General features: G+C 44.9%; 2 protein-coding genes and 2 non-coding genes across 4 annotated transcripts; all 4 read left to right on the plus strand.

Annotated features, from left to right (window-relative positions):
* The first annotated feature begins 825 nt into the window (after positions 1 to 825).
* Positions 826 to 4816, plus strand: LOC123060802 (auxin-responsive protein IAA3). The gene is made up of 5 exons (XM_044483644.1): positions 826 to 1273; positions 1996 to 2234; positions 3004 to 3103; positions 3789 to 3850; positions 4466 to 4816. The coding sequence occupies exons 1-5, from the start codon at positions 978 to 980 to the stop codon at positions 4504 to 4506; spliced, it is 738 nt and encodes a 245-aa protein (XP_044339579.1). The 5' UTR covers positions 826 to 977; the 3' UTR covers positions 4507 to 4816.
* A 3512-nt stretch (positions 4817 to 8328) lies between these two features.
* On the plus strand, positions 8329 to 8400 carry TRNAK-UUU (transfer RNA lysine (anticodon UUU)). The gene has a single exon. It is a non-coding gene; the product is annotated as a tRNA-Lys (tRNA).
* A 155-nt stretch (positions 8401 to 8555) lies between these two features.
* Positions 8556 to 8627, plus strand: TRNAK-UUU (transfer RNA lysine (anticodon UUU)). Its single transcript has one exon. It is a non-coding gene; the product is annotated as a tRNA-Lys (tRNA).
* A 14935-nt stretch (positions 8628 to 23562) lies between these two features.
* On the plus strand, positions 23563 to 24823 carry LOC123058169 (protein SPEAR1). The gene is made up of 2 exons (XM_044480982.1): positions 23563 to 24150; positions 24245 to 24823. The coding sequence occupies exons 1-2, from the start codon at positions 23875 to 23877 to the stop codon at positions 24500 to 24502; spliced, it is 534 nt and encodes a 177-aa protein (XP_044336917.1). The 5' UTR covers positions 23563 to 23874; the 3' UTR covers positions 24503 to 24823.
* The last annotated feature ends 621 nt before the right edge of the window (positions 24824 to 25444 follow it).

The following is a 25444-nucleotide window of genomic DNA, read 5'->3' on the forward strand; positions in this document are numbered from 1 at the left end:
TTTGGAGGAATTAGGAAGGAGAAGGAGAAGTACATATGTATGCAGGCCGAGATAGTTTCATGGTGAACATCAACACATGACCTCGAGTTATCAAACTAAACTTGTAGAGAGAAAGAGAATGCCCAAGCAGCTATGGACCCAAAGGGAGCTCTGAATATGTAGATTACTCATGATACTTTCATTGGTGGTAATAGGCAGAAATTGACTTTAGTATCTAGTCGTACCGCTAACAATATTGAGAAATCGGTGGACCCTGCCGAACAGGGCCGCTGTGAGCAATGGATCTTTTAGTGTGGATTTGTTGGGGATTGGGGTTGAACTCGACAGTTGCCGAATTATGTGACCTGATTAGGTCTTATGATTCAATAATGGTTTTCTTAAGCAAAAAAAAGAGAGCTCGGGTACAATGGAGAAGGTTAAGTGCAACCTGGGTTTCAGGCAGGGTGTAGTTGTGGGCTTCAGGCAAATTTTCATTCCGGAATAACATTTAACATGGTAAAAAACAAACTCGTCATTCCAAAAATGCTATTTTCGAAAGCATATTATGAGTGTTATTTTTGTTTTTTTGCCATGACTTCCACGAATGTTATCTTCGGGATGAAAATTTGCAAGCGCCAAAAACATTTGTCGAAGTTTATAAAAAAAAAACAGATTTTTTTGAAGTTTTTTTTTCATTTTTAAAATTTACTATTCACCCAGAGCTCTTTTACGCATTAAACATCCCATGGGCAATCAAAAGCATCAAACAGCCACACCCCACTCTGCTACAGTCTACAGTCTCTAGTCTAGTTCCTGCTGCTACTACCACTGCCACTACCACGGCACCACCACACTTGCTCGCCTCCCTCTGTCTCTCCTCTCCCCTCCCCTCCCCTCCCTCCTATAGCAATCAAACCACCAGCTCCACTCCCCCCTCCCCTCCACCGTCCTCCCCCTCCCCCTCCTGCTACTCCCTAGTTCATGTCCTGCTGCTTCCCATGTCGCCGCCTCTCGAGCTCGACTACATAGGCCTCTCGGCCGCCGCCGGCGGCCGCGCGGACGACGACCTGAAAGGCACCGAGCTCCGCCTCGGACTTCCCGGCTGCGAGTCGCCCGACCGCCGCCCGGTCACCGCCACCACCACACTGGAGCTGCTGCCCGCCAAGGGCGCCAAGCGAGGGTTTTCGGACGAGGTCGCGCCGCCTGCGCCGGCTTCCGCCGGCGGGAAAGGCAAGGACGCGTCCGGGGATGAGAAGGACAAGAAGGTCGCCGCCCCGCCGCAGCCTGCTGCCAAGTAGGCGCCTACTCCCCCTGCGAATTTTGTGGATTTGACTGTTTCATGGTGTTCTGCCGAGTTTTGCGGGATGCGGTGGGTTGGAGCGCGAATGGGTGGATGAAGTGATGCGTAAAAATTTGGGAAAATATGTGGTGGGTTAGTACGAGACGGTGATTTAGTTTGCTTGGAACCTCCGAAAAGCTGTAATTTGGTGGCCGTTGCATGCATTTGAGGGAATTCCGTCTGTCGAGGCGGAAAACCCCTCTTTTTTGGGTGCAAATTTGGTGCCGAAGGGCCCATTTTGCGGTTCTTCCGTTGCTGTTTGTGGGCGCGCGTTTGCACTCGGCTTGATCTATTAGTTTCAGGAGCGTGGAGGGGTAGAGATTCATTCACTGAAGAGTCTTTTTACAATTTTGCTGTGAAATTAGACTTCAATACCCCCCTCCTCTTTTTTCTAACTTTATTAGATGTGTGATTTTGTTCTTTGAAATTTCATTGGGAAACTAAGGAGGGCTTCACATCTGCAAATTTGCGCACCTGGTTTGAATTGGACTAGTCAATTTGGGTCTACCTTTACTTTCAAGGTTTACCAAGTTTGTAGTGCTTTGAGTTGTTTTCCAGGGTATGTTTGGTTTGAACATACCCGGTTGTTTTCAACTCGTGTTCATAACCTCATAGAGCCAAACGAAATGCTGGGTCGGCTCCATTGCCGGTTCTTACTCTGAATGGCCGATGCGCAGGACTCAGGTGGTGGGATGGCCACCAGTACGCAGCTACCGCAAGAACACGATGGCAACCACCACCAACCAGCTGAAGAGCAGCAAGGAGGATTCTGACACGAAGCAGGGGCAAGAGTTTCTGTATGTCAAGGTCAGCATGGATGGTGCGCCTTACCTGAGGAAGGTTGACCTCAAGACATACAAGAACTACAAGGACATGGTTGTGGGGCTAGGGAAAATGTTCATTGGCTTCAGGACCGGTGAGGCTGCTTGGATCCTTGGCAAATTGTTGATGTTTTAATCTGCACCTGAATTTGAATTGGGGTAGAAGAAATGCATCGTTGCACACATCTCATTTCGCTGAAGAAATAACCAATTACTCTGTTTGGAAATGTTCTACTCCCTCCGATCCAAATTAATTGACGCAGCTTTAGTACACTTTACTAAAGCTGCGTCAAATAATTTGGATCGGAGGGAGTAGCAAATTCCAGGTTTATGAAATTGATGAAGAAGACTCTTTTTCAGGGCCGGCTAAATTGGTTATTGTGGTGTAACCAGTTTCGAGGCTTCGCGTCTACATTTGGCCATGCTATTTGTGTGCATATTTGTTTCGCTAGATACCTAGTTTCAGCATATATTATTACCGGTGGAGCAAATATTCTCTTCTAATTCAAGGAACTTTTATTGTGTTTAATATTGTTTGATGAAGCAACTAGCAGTGGACTATGTCATAAAATGCCTAATGTTTAGGCTAGCATTCGCTAAGGGTCTGTAAATAACTAAATATCACTCAATTATTCATAAGCCTTTGATAAACAGCAATTTCCCTATAACCTCTTCATACCCATTTTGTGCTTCAAGGACAGACATCAAACCTACTAATTTAAGAACGTAAATTTCAGAAAGGTGTATATCTAGGACATAAAATTTACCAACATACAATGCTTTGTTTGAGAAATTCAGTGTAAGGTGGTCCTTTGTCCGGCAGTTTTAACCTTACATGTGGTACTGGGTCTAATTCTGTACCAGGGAAGGATGGTGCATCTGAGAACAGAAAGGATGGTGAATATGTGATGACTTACGAAGACAAGGATGGAGACTGGATGCTGGTTGGTGACGTCCCATGGGAGTAAGTACATTGTCTGATCTAATTGGAATAACAACAAGCGTAGAAATGAGAACTCTGGATGATAGTTTGAGTTTTGTAGTATAACTTTTAAAGGATGATAAAAAATGATAGTGTACCAAATAAATGTTTTTTACTAGTTTTCTGTGTATACATACATGCACCCAGATAAAATGAACTCGTTCTCTACAGCAACAGCAGCCATGATTAGAGTATCTCTTAAGTCCATCTAACCTGTTCTAATTTTTTATAGAATGCATGCAGTCATCCTCTTAAAACTCTGACACAGATATACTAATTTTTTTCCACCTAAAATTGTGCCATTAGTTTTAAAAAGCTTTGCTATTAGGAAAAACAGTGGTCTAAGCAATTTATTGGAGATAGCATTGACGCCAAAAGAACCAGTAAAAAGGAACGGACCTAGTAGCCTAGTACTAGCTACTTGGTTATCTTCTTATTATGTTGTAGTTGCTCTAAATTCTATGGTCCTGGTGTTCTATTGCTGCATGTAGCATCTCATGTCTGAACAAGTGAAAGGGTTCTAATGCAGTCACTAACTCACTGTAGTTGTTCTTGTGGCACGTTAATTGTTACAATTCCGTTGTCAAGAAAACCATGAATATCTGATGCATACCTGATACCTCCCCTATGAGCTTATCAAGTGATTGCTTCTTATTTGTAATTGCAGGATGTTCACCGAGTCTTGCCGGAGGATCAGGGTCATGAAAAGTGCAGATGTGATTGGACTTGGTATGTCCAATAGTGCTCCGTTCAGTAATACATTTTTGTTTTAATTTCACTGATGCCATGCCGTGCTTCTGCAGTTATTTTATTTAACCATTTGTCTGCACGTGTTACTGCTTTACTGCTCAAGCTGTTTCTCAGGCTTGCTTAATTATTTGAACTGCACTTAAGCGGGAAAGCGGTTTACTCTTGAAAAAAGTCATTGTACTTGAAAGCTTGTTTAGAAGTTGGAGCTTAAATATCTTTACGGTCCCAGCATTAAATTGAGTGTTAGTTTGCTTTTATTCCTTTTAATTAGAATATACTCCCAATTCTACTCTAGACGAGTAAGAAAGCCTTGTGAGTTTTGGAAGTGTTTGGATATAACCCATTCCTGGTCTCTAGAGTTTGGAGAATGACAATTGTTTCCGTAATGCCATTTGAAGAACAGAATGTTGTGTTTGGATATAACCCATTCCTGGTCTCTATCTATGCTTTTGTTTTGCTACTTTGGAATGTTTGTCCAACAATGTAAGGTTTTAAGTTCACTTGGGTAACCTGCACCATCCTACGTCAAGTACATTTCATAATTCTACCTTGACAGTATGATGTCCAAACTGACTGTATCTGTTCTTTTTCCAGGAGTTACAAGGGCAGGGGTTAAGTCCAAGAATAAGAACTAAAACGGTCGCTGCCCACAGTTTGAAGACGAGGTCGCACATATCGTCTGTACTACTGCATGGTTTTCCTACCCCGCAAGTAAAACCACCCGTTACTCTACTGTTTAAGATTTGCGATATCTCCTAGAGACTTATGCTCTATATTTTGTTGTGCCCACGTTGTTGTACGCGTGTTATTTCCATCCGTGTAAATGGTTGGCAAGCAGTGCGAGAGCTACTGCTGTGTTTGATGACTCCTATGTATTTCGCCACTCTTGTCCTGAACTGGTCGTTCGTCGTAAATGTGAAGGTTGCAAGACTATTATTTACCTGACGAACTCTGCTTCGGCACACCCCCTCCTAGAAAAGTCTACAGATTTCGACGCAGATTAGAATTTACCCCTTTGATAAAAAAAGGGTGACATGGTCTTTTGTACCCAAATCAATCTATTCAATACGTTTGATCTGCAGGCTAACATGGCGGTGGTCTTTTTAAGTTAACTTTAAGATCTGTATAAACTTTTTAAGGGGGTGCAACGAAGGGAAGCAAAACTCCTGGCTTGTTCCAAAGTTTTTGCTGTTCCAATTTGTTATACTGTTTGCGGATCAGCGGGCTGCTGCTTTGTTATCCATTTCTTCTGAAACATAGGCAACAATTGCATGGTGAAACATCTCATCTATTCTTTGCCAGCAGCTGTGTGGCTGTTGCCGGGTGGGGACATGTACTACTGCACACGCCAAAATTATCTTTTGAAGCCGTTCATCATGGTTGTTCCATAGAGTAGTAGTAGTGGTGCTATGGCCTAAAAGGCTTCCTAACACCATCATTCAGGTAGTATAAAATGCGACGGCTATGGGGGTTAATGATGGCTTATCATCCCTTAGAATCAGGCTTTCCATTGCCGGCCAGTATCTTCTTCCTTCCCACCTACAGTACGTAGTAGAAAGTAGAAACGATGCTCCACTTTGGCCTCCTTTCCTCTTGTTTCCTATTCCTCCTTTCCCCTTGCATATCCGCTGGTTGGTTGGTGTGCATGTGAAGCAGCGGCGGGATCAGGATCGAACACTTCAGGACGCTGGGCCCTGTCCTAGTTTATCCCAGAAGACGAATGAATCAGCGTTGGCATGCACTTGCTTGCCTGTGCCTCGTGGTGTTTTCCAGGACAAGTGTGGAGTACTACCACTGTAAACTAATATAAGAGCGCGTTTAGATAACTAAAGTAGTAATTTTTTTGATAAAAGATGGATTTTATTAACTCAAAATGAAGCATCAAGTAGATATAAAGCATGATGAGCACACATCCGGCCTTTGCATAGCTAGGATGCACATAGCCAACACCAACACACGCGCACAAAAAACACACGCTGAGAAATAGCAAAATCATACAAGACCAAAGCTATGCCTAAGCGAAAAAAGCCAAAGCGATCAGAACAACGATCGACAAACTACGACAATGATCATATCCGCATCATCCATCTTTTGACACCACAAGGACAAAAAAGTTCTTCAACAGCAACGCCTTCAGAAAGGAAATGACGCACCAACGTTGCCGTCGCCGGATCCAACAATGAGAGGCCAGAATCTAGGTTTTCATCATGAAAAACAAGTCTGAGCATATATGAGCAATGCCTTCAACAAGGTAACGATGCAAAAACGTCGTCATTGCCAGGAATAACCAACTTAGGTCAAACCTAGGGTTTTCACCCCAAAACTCAAGACTGGATACTCGAGAAGCACCACCAGATCTAAGTCAATCATGTGTGTTGCCATCACTTTTCCACGATCCCAGCAGCTACATGCGCTGGGCTTAAAATCCCGTTGACGCCGCCACTGCACAACCATATCTTTTGCGTCAAGTCACCGTCCATAGATTGCATCTCATCGCCAAAGGCAGACTGGTCGGAGCGAGAGCCGCCAAACCCCGTAAAGGGAGCTTTTGGCTGCATCCCGCCAGCTCGCCGGTTCGAGTCACCGGCGGCAACCATCAGATCCAAAGAGATAAACACTAACAAAGATCATCAGGTGGCCACGACAATCCGCAGGGCACGGATGCCCATAACCAAGTGGATCGCCACCGGAACCCCCAGCTGCCACAAAGCGCCAAGGCTAGCACGCGCGAGAGAGCGCAGCCGCAAGGATGGTACCACCAGAACTTCATGCAGGCCAACGCAGCATGCCAGATCCATAACAGGGACGCCATGATCTGCAGTCATACAACGCGCCGCCGGTCCTCCTCATGCGCACCAAGCAGATACAGCCCATGGTTACTGCAACAAGATGGAATGCTGATGCATGGATCACGCTAACACCCCACACGCGCAGGCTTCCAGATTTGTTTATCCGCCACTGTAGCTACGTCACGACCACTAGCCTGCGACAACCACCACACAGGAGCAGGGGCATCACGAGGACTAGAAAGAACGGAGGGGAGTGGGCAGGAGTGGCCCCGCGGCCGCCACCGGCCAGCCGACGGCCGCCGGCGACGGCAGCAAGGGTAGGGAAGAGGAGGCGGCGCCTAGGGTTAGGGCCGGCGACTCTCTGGTGGACTTAAGTCATTTCAAGCGTGTGATTTAAACGCTTTTATATTAGTTTACGGGGAGGAGTACGCGATTCTACTTTGATGCTGATCAGGCTGGAAACCAGTTAACTAACGAAAAATCGGTCAAAAACCGCCACGACCTGCTGAGCAGCAGGGACAAGATACCCCACATGCACCACTGTAAAGAAAGGCTCATCGAGGTAGCACGTTGACGTCATCATCGTTGATTCTCCTTGAGAACCATCATCGTCTTCCCTTCTCTCTGAGGGAGCGAGCGACTCCGCCTTCCCAGCAGACGACCACCGACGCAACCCAATCCGTAGAGGAAGTGCGAAGCCACATGGAGATCAATGCCAATCACTCAGCCACCCGCGACAGGGGTGACACAATTCCGATTTTGACGAAGTGCTGCGAAGGAGAACTATGCAGGGCTGATGCTGCGGAAAATCAGAAATCACTGAACAAATCACGTACCACTTGTCATCTTGCCACCCGGACCCGTTATCGTAGCTATGACTTTGTAGTCGAGAAGGACCTAAGGATACACTAGAGAAGAGACGACTACCATAATCATGTCGTGACCGTGTCATCTCTCTTCCCATCGTCGTTGCCACATAAGCCATGACGCCTTCACCATCATCTTCCACCGGCCGCCGCCACGACCACCCTCATCATCCTCACCACCCTGAGTCCCTGACGCACCACTCTCCCGCGGTCCTCCTCGTTCCCACTGGCTGGATAAAGCTAAAAAATGATGCCCGTGAGAGGGGAACGACATCAAAATGTCGCCTCCGTCCGATCATCTTGTATTTGGCTTCTCTCGGGTTGTCTCAGGCGGAGATAGGCAGAGCAACTCATCGACGCCGGAAGTTACGACATTGATATATGTCTGTCGCCGTCGCTGGCTGCGGCCACGGCCGTAGACAAAAATGAGACTTTCCCCGAGAGTGTCCTCAGCTCAGGCTGGTTATAGTGGGGAGTAACTTAGACTAGTATCATATGCATGACAGTAGTCTAAGTTACTACCTTCATAGTGCAAAGTAACATAATACTAGTGTCATATGTGGCCTCATTTAATAGCTTGTAGACTCATGTTGTCTTGAAAAGCGCTATGTTACAGTAACATATTATGTTACTACTTTTCATTAACTACTTGCAACATAAGCAAAAAATTCTCGAGATGCGTTATGTTACTACCTAAATTACTCCCACTATGACTAGCCTCAAAGAATCCGTTGAGCCAGCACAACCACTTGTCGCATCTTCTCCAGATCCATGGCATCTCTGGGCCGGCAAATGCAAGCAAGCCGACCTAGCTCAGTGGTAGAGCGCGTGGCTTTTAACCACGTGGCCGTGGGTTCGATCCCCACGGTCGGCGTTAACTATGGTTTTTTTAAACCCTTTTAACCCCGAACACTTCTCAGCAAATCAGCGTATCTCCCTCCGCACTTGCTTCCCTGTGCCTTTCTGCTGTTTCCAGCAGATACTTCAATATCATTTACTGAATCTTATTTCATGACAAGTGGCAACCACGCCGACCTAGCTCAGTGGTAGAGCGCGTGGCTTTTAACCACGTGGCCGTGGGTTCGATCCCCACGGTCGGCGACTTGTAATTTTTTTGATTTTTTCTTTATTTCGACCTGTTCATTTTTGTTCAGGCAGGACCACTGCCTAGTAGGATATTTTGTTCATTTTGGAATCCTTTGGTGAAAGATCCCCACGGTCGGCGATATTTTCTAACTTTCCCGACTTGTTAATTTTTGTTCGGGTAGACTGCCTAGTATGATGTGGAATCCTTTGGCGTGAAAGGTCCCTTTGTTCCTCCGTGGTCCTGCCCTGCCACTGTACGAGTATGCGCTAGCTAGCATTACTACCATCCTAGATCAACCTTTAATCTTTTCGTGCCTGATAAAGCTAGCTTAGTTTACTAGTAACGCAATGCCAGCGAAATGCCGTGTTCCTTTTGTTACGCCACCATCCATTAAGATTTCTTGCACCGCATCTTACATAATACAGTACTTACTACATGGCCATGTCTGTAATCACCGAGCTCATGCTCTGCAAATGGTTATCCCGATATGACGTGGTACGAAGTGGGATCGATCACCGGACCGGACGGACGCATTTGACATTTGCTTCGAGTCCGTCACCGCGATTGACGCCTGTAAAATTTGTCCACCGCGCGCATGCGCTCTGAACCAGTCTGAACCCAGAGGCAGGAGGTGGTGCGGCAGTAACTGCCCCCTGCTCCGACGCAGCGTCAGAGCCCAGGTGCCGCGCTGTCGCCTCCAGCACGAGCGCGGGAGGGCCGAGGGCCAGGGCATTGCCATTGCCTGTCTCGCCATGAGTTGCTTTTCGCGGGCACAGTAGTAGTACCGGGGGGTGTAGTCGTGGTGGTGTAGACGTCGTACCCTTGTCTCGGTTTCCGGCGACCCTGCGGTTTGCTTTGCTCGCGCCGTTAGTACCGTGCGGCATCGTGCGTGGTTCGGGGACCCAGGATCTCTCGCGGTATTACGGGGGTTTACTGTCAGTCAGGATTGTCATTCTGGGAAATCAGATTATCTTCCAGGGCGCTGTATGCAAAGCTGCGAGCAGAATGCGCTTATTGTCAGTTATTAACCAGTTAACCTGGATATCACATTGACAGCAGCACCGTACACTTGGGGCACCTTCTCATTCTACTAGCAAAAGACAGATCGGCAACATACAACTTTATATGCGACAAATTCAAGTCCAAGCTCACTGCTTACAAAGCCAACATGCTCTCTCGTGCAGCAAGATCAATTCTTATTAAATACTCCCTCCATCCCAAAAAAAATTAATACAAAGTTGAGTCATTTATTTTGGGACGAAGAGAGTATGTCTTTTCCTCAATCCCTGTCTACCATATGTCAAATATCCTCTTTTCAAAGTTCTTACCAAAACTCATAGCTACCATTAGAAACTTTTGGTGGACAGGTGTGAAAAAAAAGAACCATCTACAAAGATACTATGATTAAGGGCATGGGCAAACATTTGCATAGAAAAAAGGATTGGTGGTTTAAGTGTTAGGACCTTACGTGCTATTAACCAGGGTCTAATTCTTTCGATGGCCTAGAGATTAGCAAAGGAACCCAGAGTCATCTTGCTCTCATTCTCAAATCAAAGTACCACAACAACACATCCATTTGAAGGACGAAGCAAAACATATCAAAATCTGCCACCCACTAAGCAATTCTCAAGGTAAGACCACTGTTAATATCAACCTCTTTTTACCAAATTGTTGATGGCAGTAGCTCCATTTGGAGTTCACTGTGGTTCTCTCAATGTCAAACTATTTATGATAATTTGACCATTCAACAACCTCCTTATATTTACCTGGCTATAGTTAATGACCTTTGGTTCTCAATCAGAAAACTTGAAATGTTCAACTTGTCAACTCTTTGTTTACTTCTCAATCTGCTAACGTTATACTGCAAACCCCTATCATTAATGCTCGTGGACGTTCTAGTTTGGAAATTAAGACTGCAGGTGGTTTCTCTTAAAAAAGTACATATTAACACTGCTTTAATAATCTAACACTATCGGCAAACTAGAGGCCGAAATCTGGAGGCACTCATGGCACCAATGGTCCAAACATTTGTCTGGAGGCTTCTTCGTCGAGCTATTCCAACTGGTAAGAATGCAATAGGTTTTCCAACCATATTAGTGAAAATTGTGCAAGATGTGGCAACATAGAGGATGAAATGCACATGCTTTTCTTTGCCCTTTCTCAAAAGCTTCTTAGGTTTCCTCTCCTTGGTATATTAAAACTGAGGTACTTGCTGAAAGTAACCATTCAACTCCACAAATATTAAAGGCTTTGCTAGTTTTTGCTCATCCTCATATTAATATAACCAGTCTATACACTTTCTTGTGGTGCCTTTGGAAGGTAAGAAATGATACTTTGTTTGGTAGAAAGTTTTGCAAGCCCTCGCATGTATATCCGACGGCTAATGCGATCACGCAAGGCTCAAAGCTAGAAGAGATGATGGCATCCCAGGATCAGCACGACACAACCCCTAATGTTCAACAGCTAATAACCCAGCAAGAACCACCCTTGGTTACGTCTCCAGGAATTTCCTGTGATGCGGCCTGGAAAAATGAAGAAAAAATGCAATCATCTCCTGCAGGCATTGGTGTTATTATCCAACTTGAAGACAATGAACATTGCCAGTGGCTGCATGTTTCGGCTCTTTCTCCTCAGGTGTCATCCCCTCTCTAGGCCGAAGCATATGGACTTCTCCAAGCCAAGAAGCTAGCAGATACTCTTCACATCCACGATCCACACTACTACGCAAATTGTTCTGCTCTAGCGTCGGCAGCAACTACGAATTCCATCTGTTGGGGAACGTAGTATTTCAAAATTTTTACCTACGATCACGCAAGATCTATCTAGGAGAAGAATAGCAACGAGCAGGGAGAGTGTGGTCACGTACCCTCGTAGACCAAAAGCATTTAGTAACCTGGTTGATGTAGTCGAACGTCTTAGCGATCCAACCGATCAAGTACCTAATGCACGGCACCTCCGCGATCTGCACACGTTCAGCTCGGTGACGTCCCTCGAGCTCTAGATCCAGTTGAGGCCGAGGGAGAGTTTCGTCAACACGACGGCGTGGTGACGGTGATGATGAAGTTACCAACGCAGTGCTTCGCCTAAGCACTATAGCAATATTACCGAGGTGGAAATCTGTGGAGGGGAGCACCGCACACGGCTAAGAAATCAACTTGTGTGTCTATGGGGTGCCCCCTCCCCCGTATATAAAGGAGTGGAGGAGGGGGCCGGCCGGGCTCATGGGGTGCGCCCCAAGGGGGAATCCTACTCCTACTAGGAGTAGGTTCCCCCCCTTTCGTAGTCCAACTAGGAGGGGAAGGAAAGGGAAGAGGGAGAGAAGGAAAGGGGACGGGGGGCGGCCCCCCTCCCAATTCGGATTGGGCTTGGGGGGTCCGCCCCTCCACTTGGCCGCCTCCTCCTCTCTTTCACTAAAACCCATGAAGGCCCATTAACCCCCCCCCCCCCGGGGGGGGGGGGGGGTTCCGGTACTCCGGAAAATGCCCGAACCTATCCAAAACCTTTCCGGTGTCCAAACATAACCTTCCAATATATCAATCTTCCTGTCTCGACCATTTCGAGACTCATCGTCATGTCCGTGATCACATCCGGGACTCCGAACAACCTTCGGTACATCAAATCACATAACTCACAATACATATCGTCATTGAACATTAAGCGTGCGGACCCTACGGGTTCGAGAAGTATGTAGACATGACGAGACTCATCTCCGGTCACCAATAGCGGAACCTGGATGCTCATATTGATTCCTACATATTCTATGAAGATCTTTATCGGTCAAACCGCATAACAGCATACGTTGTTCCCTTTGTCATCGCTATGTTACTTGCCCGAGATTCGATCGTCGGTATGATCATACCTAGTTCAATCTCGTTACCGGCAAGTCTCTTTACTCGTTCCGTAATGCATCATCCCGCAACTAACTCATTAGTTACATTGCTTGCAAGGCTTATAGTGATGTGCATTACTGAGAGGGCCCAGAGATACCTCTCCGAGAATCGGAGTGACAAATCCTAATCTCAATCTATGCCAACTCAACAAACACCATCGGAGACACCTGTAGAGCATCTTTATAATCACCCAGTTACGTTGTACGTTTGATAGCACACTAAGTGTTCCTACGGTATTTGGGAGTTGCATAATCTCATTAGTCATAGGAACATGTATAAGTCAAGAAGAAAGCAATAGCAATAAACTAAACGATCATAATACTAAGCTAATGGATGGGTCATGCCAATCACATCATTCTCTAATGATGTGACTCCGTTCATCAAATGACAACTCATGTCTATGGCTAGGAAACTTTAACCATATTTGATTAACGAGCTAGTTAAGTAGAGGCATACTAGTGACACTCTGTTTGTGTATGTATTCACACATGTACTAAGTTTCCGGTTAATACAATTATAGCATGAATAATAAACATTTATCATGATATAAGAAAATATAAATAACAACTTTATTATGGCCTCTGGGACATATTTCCTTCACCATCTTCAAAGACGTAGGACATTGGAACATAATGCCCATTCTTGGGACGTGGAGTATTTGCTCCCGAGCTCAAATGCTCCTTGATAAACAGTAAAATTGGAAAAAAGAGAGTAAAACAATTCAAAATTCTGCATTTTTTGTGATAAACTTTAGCAAATGTTTTGTATGCTTGTAATATTTCAGCACGAAATAACATTCTTGGAAGTTGTGGAAAAGAACAAAATGGTTGTTCCAAAAATGCTAGTTTTCAAAGCATTTTAGAGTGTTGATTTTTTGCCACGCCTTCCACGAATGTCATTTCGTGCTGAAATTTTGCAAGCATACAAAACATATGTAGAAATTTACCACAAAAAATTTCAGAATTTTTTACTTCTTTACTATTTTTGTCGATTTTACTGTTCATTATGGAGCATTTGAGCCCGGGATCGGAAAAGGACTTTCACCATTCTTACTAGTATATAGGCGTCCCCATCTTTTCTTAGCAGCAGGGTGGCGCACATCAATAGGTGTTTTAACGTAAAAGCACATCATCAATCAAAGTTAGTGATCAAAATTCACAACATGCCTACATCTTTTAGTCGTCTCTCTTCAGAAGCAAGTCCTTGTATTGTGAGGGATGTTATCACCATGTCAAGTGTGATGCCTTTCACACTACTCTTTGTAAAGTACCGTTAATGCAATAAAATACTTTCTGTGCTCCAATAAAAACCGGATATAGCGGCCTAGACTAGAAACGGCGATATGCGGATGCTGTAGAGCACACACTCAAGGTGTATCCTCCGAATCTTCAGTTCTTCACAGCGGAACTTGCCAGCAAATGCAACCACCGCTGACCTCCATGCAAGGCGCGAACTTCTCAAAATTTCAAAATTGTTCTTGATTTAAAAATTATTCATACTTAAAAAATGATTCTATTTAAAATAATGTTCTCAATATTTTCAAAAATGTTTGCAATTTTGGAACTAGTTCCAAAATTTTAAAATGGGCACATTTTAAATTTCGCAAGTTCTAAAAATGTTCACAGAGTTTAAAAAATAGTTCGCTTTCTAAGAGACTTACTTTTGAGTTTTGTCTTAAAGATAAACAAAAAAACCAACGAAGAAACGACACAGTGACCGAGTCTCGACAGTAATCGAGTCCTTACAACAAGTAAGTAATAACTACAGTGCCATGGAAATGGGCCAGCCCTGTTGTGCGTCAAATATTCGGCTATTCGCACCACGACAGCTATATCTCGCTTATAGCGAGAATAGCTCTCGCCTAGCTGAAGGTTTTCCCATCTCAACTGTTTCTGGGCCGGCCCATTTTTGTTCTTTTTCGTTCGCTCTTTCTTGTTTACTCGATCGGTCGCATGTCCTCCGATGGTTCTCGTTCAGTTTTCATTTTTTTTCCAATTTATTTTTATTTGTTCTTTTAGTTTTCTTTGTTCTCAAGGATTTCTTCGGTTTTTTTGTTTTCCATTGGGTTTCTCTGTGTTTTCTTTCCGTTTTGTAGGTATTCTGTTGTTTCTTTCTTTTTCATACGATTTCTTTGGTTCATTTTATCCTTCTCAGTTTTCACTGATTTTATTTTCATTCTTTCTTTCAATGCTTTTGTTTTTCCCTTTTTTGGTTTCATATTGTTTTCTTTTTGTGTTACGTTCTTTTTGCACTTGTTTCTTTGTTTTTGTTTTTCCTTTTTCTCATTTGTTTCTTTGGTTACATTGTTTCTTTGTTTTTTTTTTCATTCTTCATTTTTCATATTCGTCAATAACATTTTTTCTAATACACGTTCAACATTTTTGAATAGAAATTTAACATATTTTTAATATGTGGTCAATTTTTTTCTATCCACATTTTAAACATTTTCTAAGTGCTTAATAAAAACAAATAATACATGGTCAGCATATTCTCTATTCACATTTTAAATTTTTTAAATGCTTGACTAAATTTTTTAAATACAACATTAAAATTTTTCCAGACAAGGTCAACATTTTTCTACATATCTAACATTTTTCAAATGTTTATTTAATAATTTTCAAACACTTATTTAACATATGCTTTTCAAATGCTTGATTACCATTTTTAAATACATGATCACATTTTTTCAGACATATTGGATATTTTTTCGTACACATTTTACAATATACATGAGAAACGTTTTCTTTATAGTTTATACACATTTAATATTTTCCAAATGCTTGGTTAACATTTTTTGACTACATGGTCAACATTTTTTGTAAACACATTTTAACTGTTTTCAAATACTTGATTATCATTTTCAAATACAAGATTAAGATATTTTGTACACATGGTCAACATTTTTTATTCTTATTTTTATATTTCCTAATGCTTGATTAACATTTTTTAAATACAAGCTTGGCATTTTTAAATTACTTGGTCGACATTTGTTCTCTGCACATTTAAAGTTTTCAAATGCTTGTTTATTTTTTCCAATAATTGTTTAGTATTTTTTCAAATGCTTGATTAACATTTTTTAATACATGATCAACTGTTTTCACACATACTGTATATTTTTGTATATATTATATATATATATTATAAACATGAGAAATATTTTATTTATACACATTTAATAATTTTCAATTATTTGGTTGATATTTTTCAGATGTTTTTATGTAAAGATCTTTTCTTAATATATTTATTTAAAGTATTTGGAACTGTAATAAAAATTAAAGAAAAGGAAAAGAGATGAACATAAATTAAAAAACGAGACTGTGGTCTCCTGCGCGCCTGGACTGCCGCATTCAGTGAGAAGCCTGACGCAAGAGCACGCTAGGTCTTGTAGTAAGCAAGACATAGCGGTGCCCTATTCGCACAGTGAAGGGAGCGAGTAGAGTGGGCCAGCGTTTTAATTGGCTAGCGTAGATTCTGTTTTGGGAATCTTTCAGAAGGTTCTGATCCTGTTCTTTTTAGTTACCCCTAAAAATGTTCTTGTTTGTGTCTTTCTTTGTCAGGTTTTATAGTTTTCATATATTATTTTCAGGTTTTGTTTTATTTTCTGAAAATGCTTGTAATCTTATAAAATATTTATGGTTTGTATTTTTTAATAAAAATTTCCAAAATATATTTGAAATCAAGAAATGTTTTCAAAGTTTAAGAAATTGTTGCAAAAAATTTAAACATATTCACAAAATGTTTAAAAATTTCACCCTTTTAAAAAGTTATATATTTGAGTTTGCTAAAAACCGAATGACCCCTCCCCCCCCACTAGAAATCGGAAAAGCTAAATGAAAACAAGAGAGAAACCAAAGAAAAGAGGGGGTAAAGTCATATTGTTGTACCCCTCACGCGGGGGAAGAAAACAACACGTAAGAGCGAACCGGGCCTGTGGCCTATTAACTGCGCCATGTGCACCACGCGCCCTAGTTGATGCAAAATGCATCATATAGGGGCCATTGGTCTAGCTTGAGAAGGATGCATTTTTAACCTAAAGTCTAGCATTGGCACGTAGGGCCTTTTGTTTTTTCTAGGAATTTGGTTGAGTATAATTGTGCATTTTTCAGACAACGACTGTTTGATTTTTATAGGACTAAATGATACACGGTATTTTTTTCACTCTATTTCATAAAAAATAGTACCCACCAAAATCTCTTGGAAAGAATCCTTCATATTTTTTCCGCTGGTAGTCACGCTGGGTGGGTCCTACTCGGGAGCTGTTGGAAAAAACTAAAACCTAAAAAACCAATGTTAGGTGGACCTTCTTACATACTTAATTAACAGTTAAAATAATTATATAGCACACCATAGTCCATGAAATTAATTGTATCATGATGTAGGACCCTTCTTTTGGTAAGCTCGCGAGGGTTTCATGCATTTACTCATGATTAGTTCATCATATAGGGATAAGCGACAAGCCTTTTATATTTGATATTTTTTTTGTTTTTTGACAAAAAGACTGTAAGGGAGGCCCCTACAGTATAATTGGTGCAACAAACCCAAATTGCAAGTACCATGCCTTGAATCTGGGTGGGTGGGAAGGCATCAACCCCTTCCCACCACTAGGCTATGCCTTAGTTGCCCTTTTTTGAATTATGCCAAGTTTATCCGAATGAAGGCAGTATGTAATAGAGACAACTCCATCTGCACTCCACACTGTTATGAAGACAAAAATGGTATTAAGTGGTTATTTGTACAATTGTCTTTGAAAATCTCATCTCCTACTTACATTTTACTCTAAAAGACTCATACAACAGGAAATTATATATTCTTATACTTCCATAAGGTTTGTAATTTTTGGGGGAATCTCCCATCTACCAAGTGGTCACAGACAAGGCTTAGTAGTCCTGTTAACAATATTTATTTCTTAGCATCTCGGGCCAATGTCAAATGATTGGCTTTCCAACTACTTATTTTGCCATATATTTTTCATAGTTATTCTATTACTAGATAATTGCATGTGTATTGAAGCAAGATACATTATTTGCACGTCACCCATGCCTCATGATAAAGAACATTTTTATTCACTCATAATGTCACATCTAGAGAATAATCTCACGATAAAAAACATTTTTATTGACTCATAATGTAGTGTCTACAAAATACAATCGCCATGAGCACACAGACTTTGCATGACTAGTACGCACACAAGCAACACCAACACACAGATGCCCCCCCCCACACCCACCCACCCACCCACACACACACACACAAAGCAAGAAAACAAAAAACACAAAATCCAAAAGTCCCAAGGCGAACTGAAACATGTGGAAACAACCATCAACATCAACCACCATTGATGACAACAACTAAGATATGTGAAAGATGCTTCAACAATGACACCTTTAAGAAGTAACAAAACCCATCTAATGCCGTCATCAAATCCAGCCATGGACACTAGATCACGGGTTTTCGTCCTGAAGAAAAATCCAAACAAACTCCGGACAATGCCTTCAACAAGGGAATGCCATGAACACTATCATTGACAGGTACAAATGAAGCATTTGAAACCTGAAGCTTTCACTCGAAAGCATGTGAGACTTTAGTAAAAAGCACCACCAAACTCACATCATCCCGTACCGCCATTCCCACTTGCAATGAAAGGAGCCACCGTTGCAAGCTAGGCCTTCACACCTCGACAAGAGTATATGCTTGCAACATGCCCTCCATTTAGCGTCACTATTTGTTATTATAATTTACTCTTTATCAATGATATTTTTCATATTATTGCTCAATTCTAATGCCCTTTTCTCACTGATTTGTATGTAATACACGGAGAGGAAAATTCTTAGGAATTTAGCGGGCAGCTGGAAATCAGGGTAAAATATACAACAGAAGAAAAGTGTTGTCCACGTACCCTCGTAGACCGTAAACGGAAGCGTTATGACAGCGCGGTTGATGTAGTCGTACGTCTTCATGATTCGTCCGATCCTAGTACCGAAAGTACGACACCTCCGTGATCTGCACGCTTCGACTCAGTGACGTCCCACGAACTCTCGATCCAGCTAAGTGTCGAGGGAGAGCTTCGTCAGCACGACGGTGTGATGATGAAGCTACCGGCGCAGGGCTTCGCCTAAGCAGTACGACGATATGACCGAGGTGGATTATGGTGGAGGGGGGCACCGCACACGGCTAAGAGATCAATGATCAAATTGTGTGTCCTAGGGTGCCTCCTGCCCCCGTATATAAAGGAGCAAGGGGGGAGGCCGGCCGGCCCTTGGGGCGCGCCAGGAGAGGAGGAGTCCTCCTAGTAGGAGTAGGACTTCCCTTTCCTATTCTTACTAGGAGGAGGAAAGGAAGGAGGAGAGGGAGAAGGAAAGGGGGGCGCCGTCCCCCCATCCCTAGTCCAATTCGGACTAGAGGGGGGGCGCGGCCTGCCCTGGCTGGCCCTCTCTGTATCTCTCTCTCCACTAAGGCCCATGTGGCCCATTAGTTCCCGGGGGGGGGGGGGGTGTTCCGGTAACCCTCTGGCACTCCGGTTTTCTCCGAAATCACCCGGAACACTTCCGGTGTCCGAATATAGTCGTCCAATATATCAATCTTTATGTCTCGACCATTTCGAGACTCCTCGTCATGTACGTGATCATATCCGAGACTTTGAACTACCTCTAGTACATCAAAACACATAAACTCGTAATACCGATCGTCACCGAACGTTAAGTGTGCGGACCCTACTGGTTCGAGAACTATGTAGACATGATCGAGACTCATCTCTGGTCAATAACCAATAGCGGAACCTCGATGCTCATATTGGTTCCTACATATTCTACGAAGATCTTCATCGGTCAAACCGCACAACAACATACGTTGTTCACTTTGTCATCGGTATGTTACTTGCCCGAGATTCGATCGTCGGTATCTCAATACCTAGTTCAATCTTGTTACCGACAAGTCTCTTTACTCGTTCTGTAATGCATCATCCCACAACTAACTCATTAGTCACATTGCTTGCAAGGTTTATAGTGATGTGCATTATCGAGAGGGCCCAGAGATACCTCTCCGATACACGGAGTGACAAATCCTAATCTCGATCTATGCCAACTCAACAAACACCATCGGAGACACCTGTACATCATCTTTATAGTCACCCAGTTACGTTGTGACATTTGATAGCACACTAAGTGTTCCTCCGGTATTCGGGAGTTGCATGATCTCATAGTCATAGAACATTTATAAGTTATGGAGAAAGCAATAGCAGTAAACTAAACGATCATCGTGCTAAGTTAACGGATGGATCAAATCAATCACATCATTCTCTAATGATGTGATCCCGTTAATCAAATGACAACTCATGTCTATGATTAGGAAACATAACCATCATTGATTCAACGAGCTAGTCAAGTAGAGGCATACTAGTGACATATTGTTTGTCTATGTATTCAACATGTACTAAGTTTCTGGTTAATACAATTCTAGCATGAATAATAAACTTTTATCATGATATAAATAAATATAAATAACAACTTTATTATTGCCTCTAGGGCATATTTCCTTCACTTGAGACCTCTCGAAGGATTGAAAGCTTCAAGAATTTCACCATTGCATTTAACGGGGTACCATATCAAGCACACACAACTCCTCAACCCATCTAGTCCATCTCTCACAGAAACCAATCTAAGTAAAGACTCAAGGAATCTCAAGTCGACGTGATCGTACACCTTAGCGGAATGAAGCTTGTAGGCGCAATGGGTGTTCTGAGGGTTCCTTGTGTGATGGATCTTATGAATTTTTTTGAGAGCGATCATCCTCCCTAGAGTGAATGCAATCTTATGAAAACACTTCAACCGATCATAGCATTCTCAGTGATCATCCTCCCTATGGAATGAATGCAATATTGTGAAAACACTTGAAACTGATCATAGCATTATCAATGATCATCCCCTGGAATGAAGGCGTTTTGAGTTTCAGAAATAATCTCATCAAGGAGAGGGCGTAACTGGTTAACCATGCACTTTGAGACCACCTTGTTATAATATGGCTATTTGGGTGGTAATCTATCATGCACCTCAAGACCACCTTGTAAATAACGCCACAGAGGCTGATTGGGTTGTAATCTTTCAAAAATTGCGGATTAATTCATTTAGGAATTGTTAGAGTATATAGGCATATCCCTGTATGTGGTAGACTATAATTTGTAATTATCTTCAGCCTTATCTCTAGGGGAGACTTCCTGCTGTTCAAGCCTTGTACTCTATATAAATCGCCCGAGAGGCTCAATACAATATCCATCGATTCCATCAATCCTCTCCTTCTATTCCCTGTATCATTGACTTGCTTTGGCATCACACCCTCTTAAAAAACCTGCACTGCACTACTTCCTTGTTTAGCGTGTTACAATTCCGCTGAAGGAGCCAAACGGGTCCACGGCGGAAACCCCCTCCGCCCCGTGTCGCCTTCCCCTGGCGACACGGGGGAAACCCTGACAGCCGCCGCCGTAAGGCCTCTCCTCCTCCTGCCCCCGCATCGCCGCCGCCAAAGGGCGGGCCGGCGAAGCCGCGCCGCGCCCCGGGATGGCGGCGGCGGGGCGGATCCACTTCCCCGCGCGCGGCGCCACCCCTTCCCCACGTCCCCGAGAACCAGATGCGGCGTCCTCCACCCCCCCCTTTGGCTGCTACCCCTGCCGGTCCGGCGGCCGTCCAGTGGCGGGCGTCCGGCAGCGTGCCATGGGGCATCCTGGCTGCTCCTCCCCCGCCGCCCCCGCTATGGCGCAGCCATGTTGGCCTCGGGTTGGTGCGGTTCTGTGTCCAGGTGCGGGCTGGCCTCGATTGGCCGGACCTCGTCTCCGGTGGTGCTCCTCCCTCCCTCGAGCTGCAGTGACGGCTCCACCATGGTGGCTTGTTGAGGTTACGGTGGTTGCATCCCCAACGGCGGCTGCCTTTGACGGTGCGTCAGCCTGGCGGCTTGGTGGACGAGTGGCACCCTGCAGTGAGTTTGCCGGCGTTGTTCCGGCCCTGATGGCCTTGGACCTGCGTTCTCCGGTGTCCGTGGCCTGCGGCGCCTCTGCCGACGCCGCTCCGGCCCCAATGACCAAGTAGCCGCATTCTCCTCTAGCATACTCTGCTCGTCGATGTCCTGTTGGCTATGGCCCCGATAGCTGGGATGTGCGTTCCTCCAGCTCCTAGCTTGCCGGCGTCGCCGGTTGCCGATGATTACTCCCTGCAGATTTTTCTCTGCCTCCTCGCGTCCTCGACGCCGTATACCTCCACGCCTCACCTTGAGCCAGAACCAATGGTCGTGTGTCCGATGGCGCACTGTGCCATCCTCCAGCGGCAGGTGCAACCCCACCGACCCTTTCTTGACGTGACAGTTTCGACCGGCAGTGACTTCCTCATCATAGAGTCCATATTCGATGGCTATGGGATATCTTAGACTCAGGCCAAGGAGAAATCCTTGCTCGGCTAGCCCGTGCTAGCAGCGGCGTCATTCACGGGTGTTGTTTTCCCTTCTTGAAGGCGCTGTCATGGCCTTCATCTGTGCCCCTCTTCGAGCTCAGGGGAAACCCTAGGTCCGGTTCTCCGGATCGGATGGCGCCGGCGTCTCGGCGCCGTTCTCCTTCTTGAAGGCGCTATCTTGTTCGCTTGTGGTTGTCCCTGGTGGTGACTTTGCCGATGTTAAATCCATTACTTGTTCGGTCTGCCTCTCTTGTTGGGTCTTGATGGGTTTAGCTGTGTGTATCCTCTGTTCTGGACCAAGCATCCCTTGTTCCTTTGCTCCGTGCAGCATGTTCGCACCTTCTTGCATTTGTGTCATGTATTCTACCTAACTTTGTACCCATTCTATTTCCTTCTATCAATGAAAGATACGTAAGCTTTGCGTATTCGCGAAAAAAGCAATTCCACTGAAAAAATCGAGCTGGGAAACCACCCCCTCTCCCCACACCCGCCATTCTAAGGCGATATATCTCGCGTCTATGGAAGCTCATTTCCGAGACATGATAACCGCTGGAGGACACTCCATGTAATGCTCTAAATGAAAATTAGACAAGCCATCTTCACACAAGGAAACCAACATCGCTACGTGGGGCTATAAACCGAGCTAAACAAGAAAAAAATGAAAAGGTAGCAGATGAAGGCACATATCCACGCGTATTGTTGCATGTGATCTGTGAGTTAGATCACCGGTTCTTCCAAGATATATACTACAACTCAAAAAAAGAAAAGATACTACGTCCAAACCTCTTGAACGTCAGTAATTTGCACAGCACGCGAAAGACTAGCGTGAATCGCGCGCGCATCTCCCATGTCCTAGGAAGATCACATCCCCATGCGTAGTTACCAACCACAAGCCCACGATATGGGATCTCCCAAATCTGCACTGATCTAGGCTTAAGCACCTTCCGATCTCATTTTTCAACGCATTAAGCACCCCCGGGATATGGATAGATCACATCACTTGCATCGCACGTATGCAACCTGCGAGGCTGCGATTACCCCGATGCAGTCCTCACGCGCCGGTCGAAATGCGCCAACGATTCACGAGGCGGAGGCAACTAATTAAACTCGGATCGATCGATCGATCTAGGAGTACTTACTCATCTGCGGATATATATTGATCCGCGGATCTTCAAGTCCTTGCATAATCTACGTGCAGATCAGGCTATGATCCTGATACGATTTCTCCGCTTCCCAGCTGCCTCCCGTTTTGTATATGCATATTGCTGAGGCTCTTTCCGCTGTCACGGAGTACGTCAACTACACGAGTTGGCGATTTTGTTAATGATTAGCAGCCCAAGATGGCTGGGCCTGGGCGTACTCGGGCGCATGATGGGATCGAATCATGTATGCTTGTGCATGCTAGCTAGCTGTGACAGTGATGCCGACGCAAATTGCAGGGCTCGCGACAAGCGTGGATCCCCTTTAAAACACCCTCACCCAACGCGTGGGCACTATCATATTGTCCACAACCCCTGTTGGCCAGGAGCTCCACGAGTGGCCATCTCCCACCAGATCTTCATATACAGCCACTGACATGTGAGCCGGGTGGATCCAATTTAAAATCTCCGCGGAGGGAAAGACATCCAGGCTCGGTATTTTAATTTTAATGGACACGATCGCGCGATCAAGGGGGGAAAAGTCACGTCCTACTTGGCGAGGGCGATCGTTCTTGGAAGCTGGAGATGTGGCTTAGAAAATCGCCGCGGCAGATCGGCCTGAATCTTTCCAAGGATCTCGTCCAGCTAGCGCCCCGTCGACGATGGATCACCAATAATCAATGGCGCCCTCATGGACTCCTACTTGTATATATATGCGCGCCCTGCTGGCTGTCGCTGTTGGTGAGTCGCCATCGTCGGTGTATATAAACGCATTGTTGCATAGCACGCGGGTGATACTATATGGGGAGCAGCAGCGTCGACGGAGCCGGCGAGATGTGCTTGGAGGCTGGCGCCGGCAGGGCGGGGAGGCGCGGCGGGAAGAAGGCGGCGGAGATGAAGGCCGCCAAGCAGCCGCAGCGCGGGCTCGGCGTCGCGCAGCTGGAGAAGATCCGGATGCAGAACCAGATGATCGCCGCGTACCGCTCCGGCCTGCCTCCGCCGCCTCCGCCGCAGCAGGTGCCGTACGCCGCAGTCCCGACGGCCGGCGCCGCATCGTCTTTCCAGCCCTATCTAGCTGTAAGTACCTACTTGAAAATCGAAATGCTGCATGCATCAGATGACATGTATGCGTAGCTTAAGCTTACCTTTGTGCGCGCGCGTGGTTTCTCAGGGTTGCTTTGAGGCGATGGACCGGAGGATCGCTGACGTGCAGTACAGCCAGTACTACGCGGAGAACCTGCTGCCTAACAGCTCCAGCCGGCCGCCGTCGACGTCGCCGCTCTTCGTCGTCCATGACTCGTCGTCGTCAGGACAGAGGCAGCAGCAGACGCCTCACGAGTACGACTACTGGATGCGCCACAGCCACGAGTCCAGCGGCCGCGGCGGCGCCGGAAGCACGGAAGAGCTAGATCTGGAGCTGAGGCTGTAGGAGACGCCACGGTGAGCTCGATAGATCGAAGTGTCTACTCTAATTAATCATGTGTCCGTGCATGCATGGGCGAAGCGCCATGCGGGAGAGAGGGAGAGGATCAGAGGAGGGGCTTAGAATTAGATTGATCGATTAGCTATCAAACTGGCGGTGCCAGAGTTAGCTGCTGCTTAATTTGCTGACGGAATGGCTGATGCTTTCGTTCTGGAACTGTGGGATGACTGATAAACGTACGCTGCCACGCGCGACCGATACATGCATGTAAATCTTGTTTAACACCTTATTAATTGAAATGGTTACCAGTTTGTAGAGGAAACTTTACATACATGTGTTGCGTAGTACTTTCAAATTGATTTCAGACGGGGGAATTTAAGCGGCCTATATGGCTGTGATGTGCCTGTACTTGGGTCCATCACTCTTTTCCTTCTTTTCTTTTCTTACCAGCAAACATGTCTGTCCGTTGTATCGGGAGAAAAAATATCTCATGCCCCTGGCTCCATAAGCATAGTTCAATACCCTCCTTCCAACAGATCCATATTCTTTATTAAAAAAATCGTCCCACTCGTGTCGTCGCTTATCCTCATTCTCGTCCTTGCCGACTATGACCAAGGTATCATCCGAATGTGCTCAATCTCAAGGTGATAGGCTCGGCCAGCACACGACACACCTGTCGTTGAACCGAGCTGGCATAAGAGAATGTTTATAACTTCAAATTAATCTAGTCGAGTTGGACGTGAGTGCCATCCCCAACGAGCTACTCCCTACACTCGATGCATGTGCACGACTACATATTTGCAAGGAACTCGACTATCCTAAAAGACGTGTAAGTTAATAAGACATGGAGTAGTTGAAGCAGTTTTCAAGAAAAAACGGTCAAAAAATCGGCAAAACCTAAAATGGTGGAGGTGAGGTGGGAGAGAGGGAGTGCCGAGGAAAGAAAGA

Source organism: Triticum aestivum, chromosome 3A (assembly GCF_018294505.1).
Source record: "Triticum aestivum cultivar Chinese Spring chromosome 3A, IWGSC CS RefSeq v2.1, whole genome shotgun sequence".
Lineage (NCBI taxonomy): Eukaryota > Viridiplantae > Streptophyta > Magnoliopsida > Poales > Poaceae > Triticum > Triticum aestivum.

Coding starts and splice junctions, on each gene's coding strand:
- LOC123060802 (XM_044483644.1), top strand. CDS start 978: ATGTCGCCGCCTCTCGAGCTCGACTACATAGGCCTCTCGGCCGCCGCC. Junction 2,235..3,003: donor GTTCATTGGCTTCAGGACCG/GTGAGGCTGCTT, acceptor ATTCTGTACCAG/GGAAGGATGGTGCATCTGAG. Junction 3,851..4,465: donor TGCAGATGTGATTGGACTTG/GTATGTCCAATA, acceptor TTCTTTTTCCAG/GAGTTACAAGGGCAGGGGTT.
- LOC123058169 (XM_044480982.1), top strand. CDS start 23,875: ATGGGGAGCAGCAGCGTCGACGGAGCCGGCGAGATGTGCTTGGAGGCT. Junction 24,151..24,244: donor CTTTCCAGCCCTATCTAGCT/GTAAGTACCTAC, acceptor GTGGTTTCTCAG/GGTTGCTTTGAGGCGATGGA.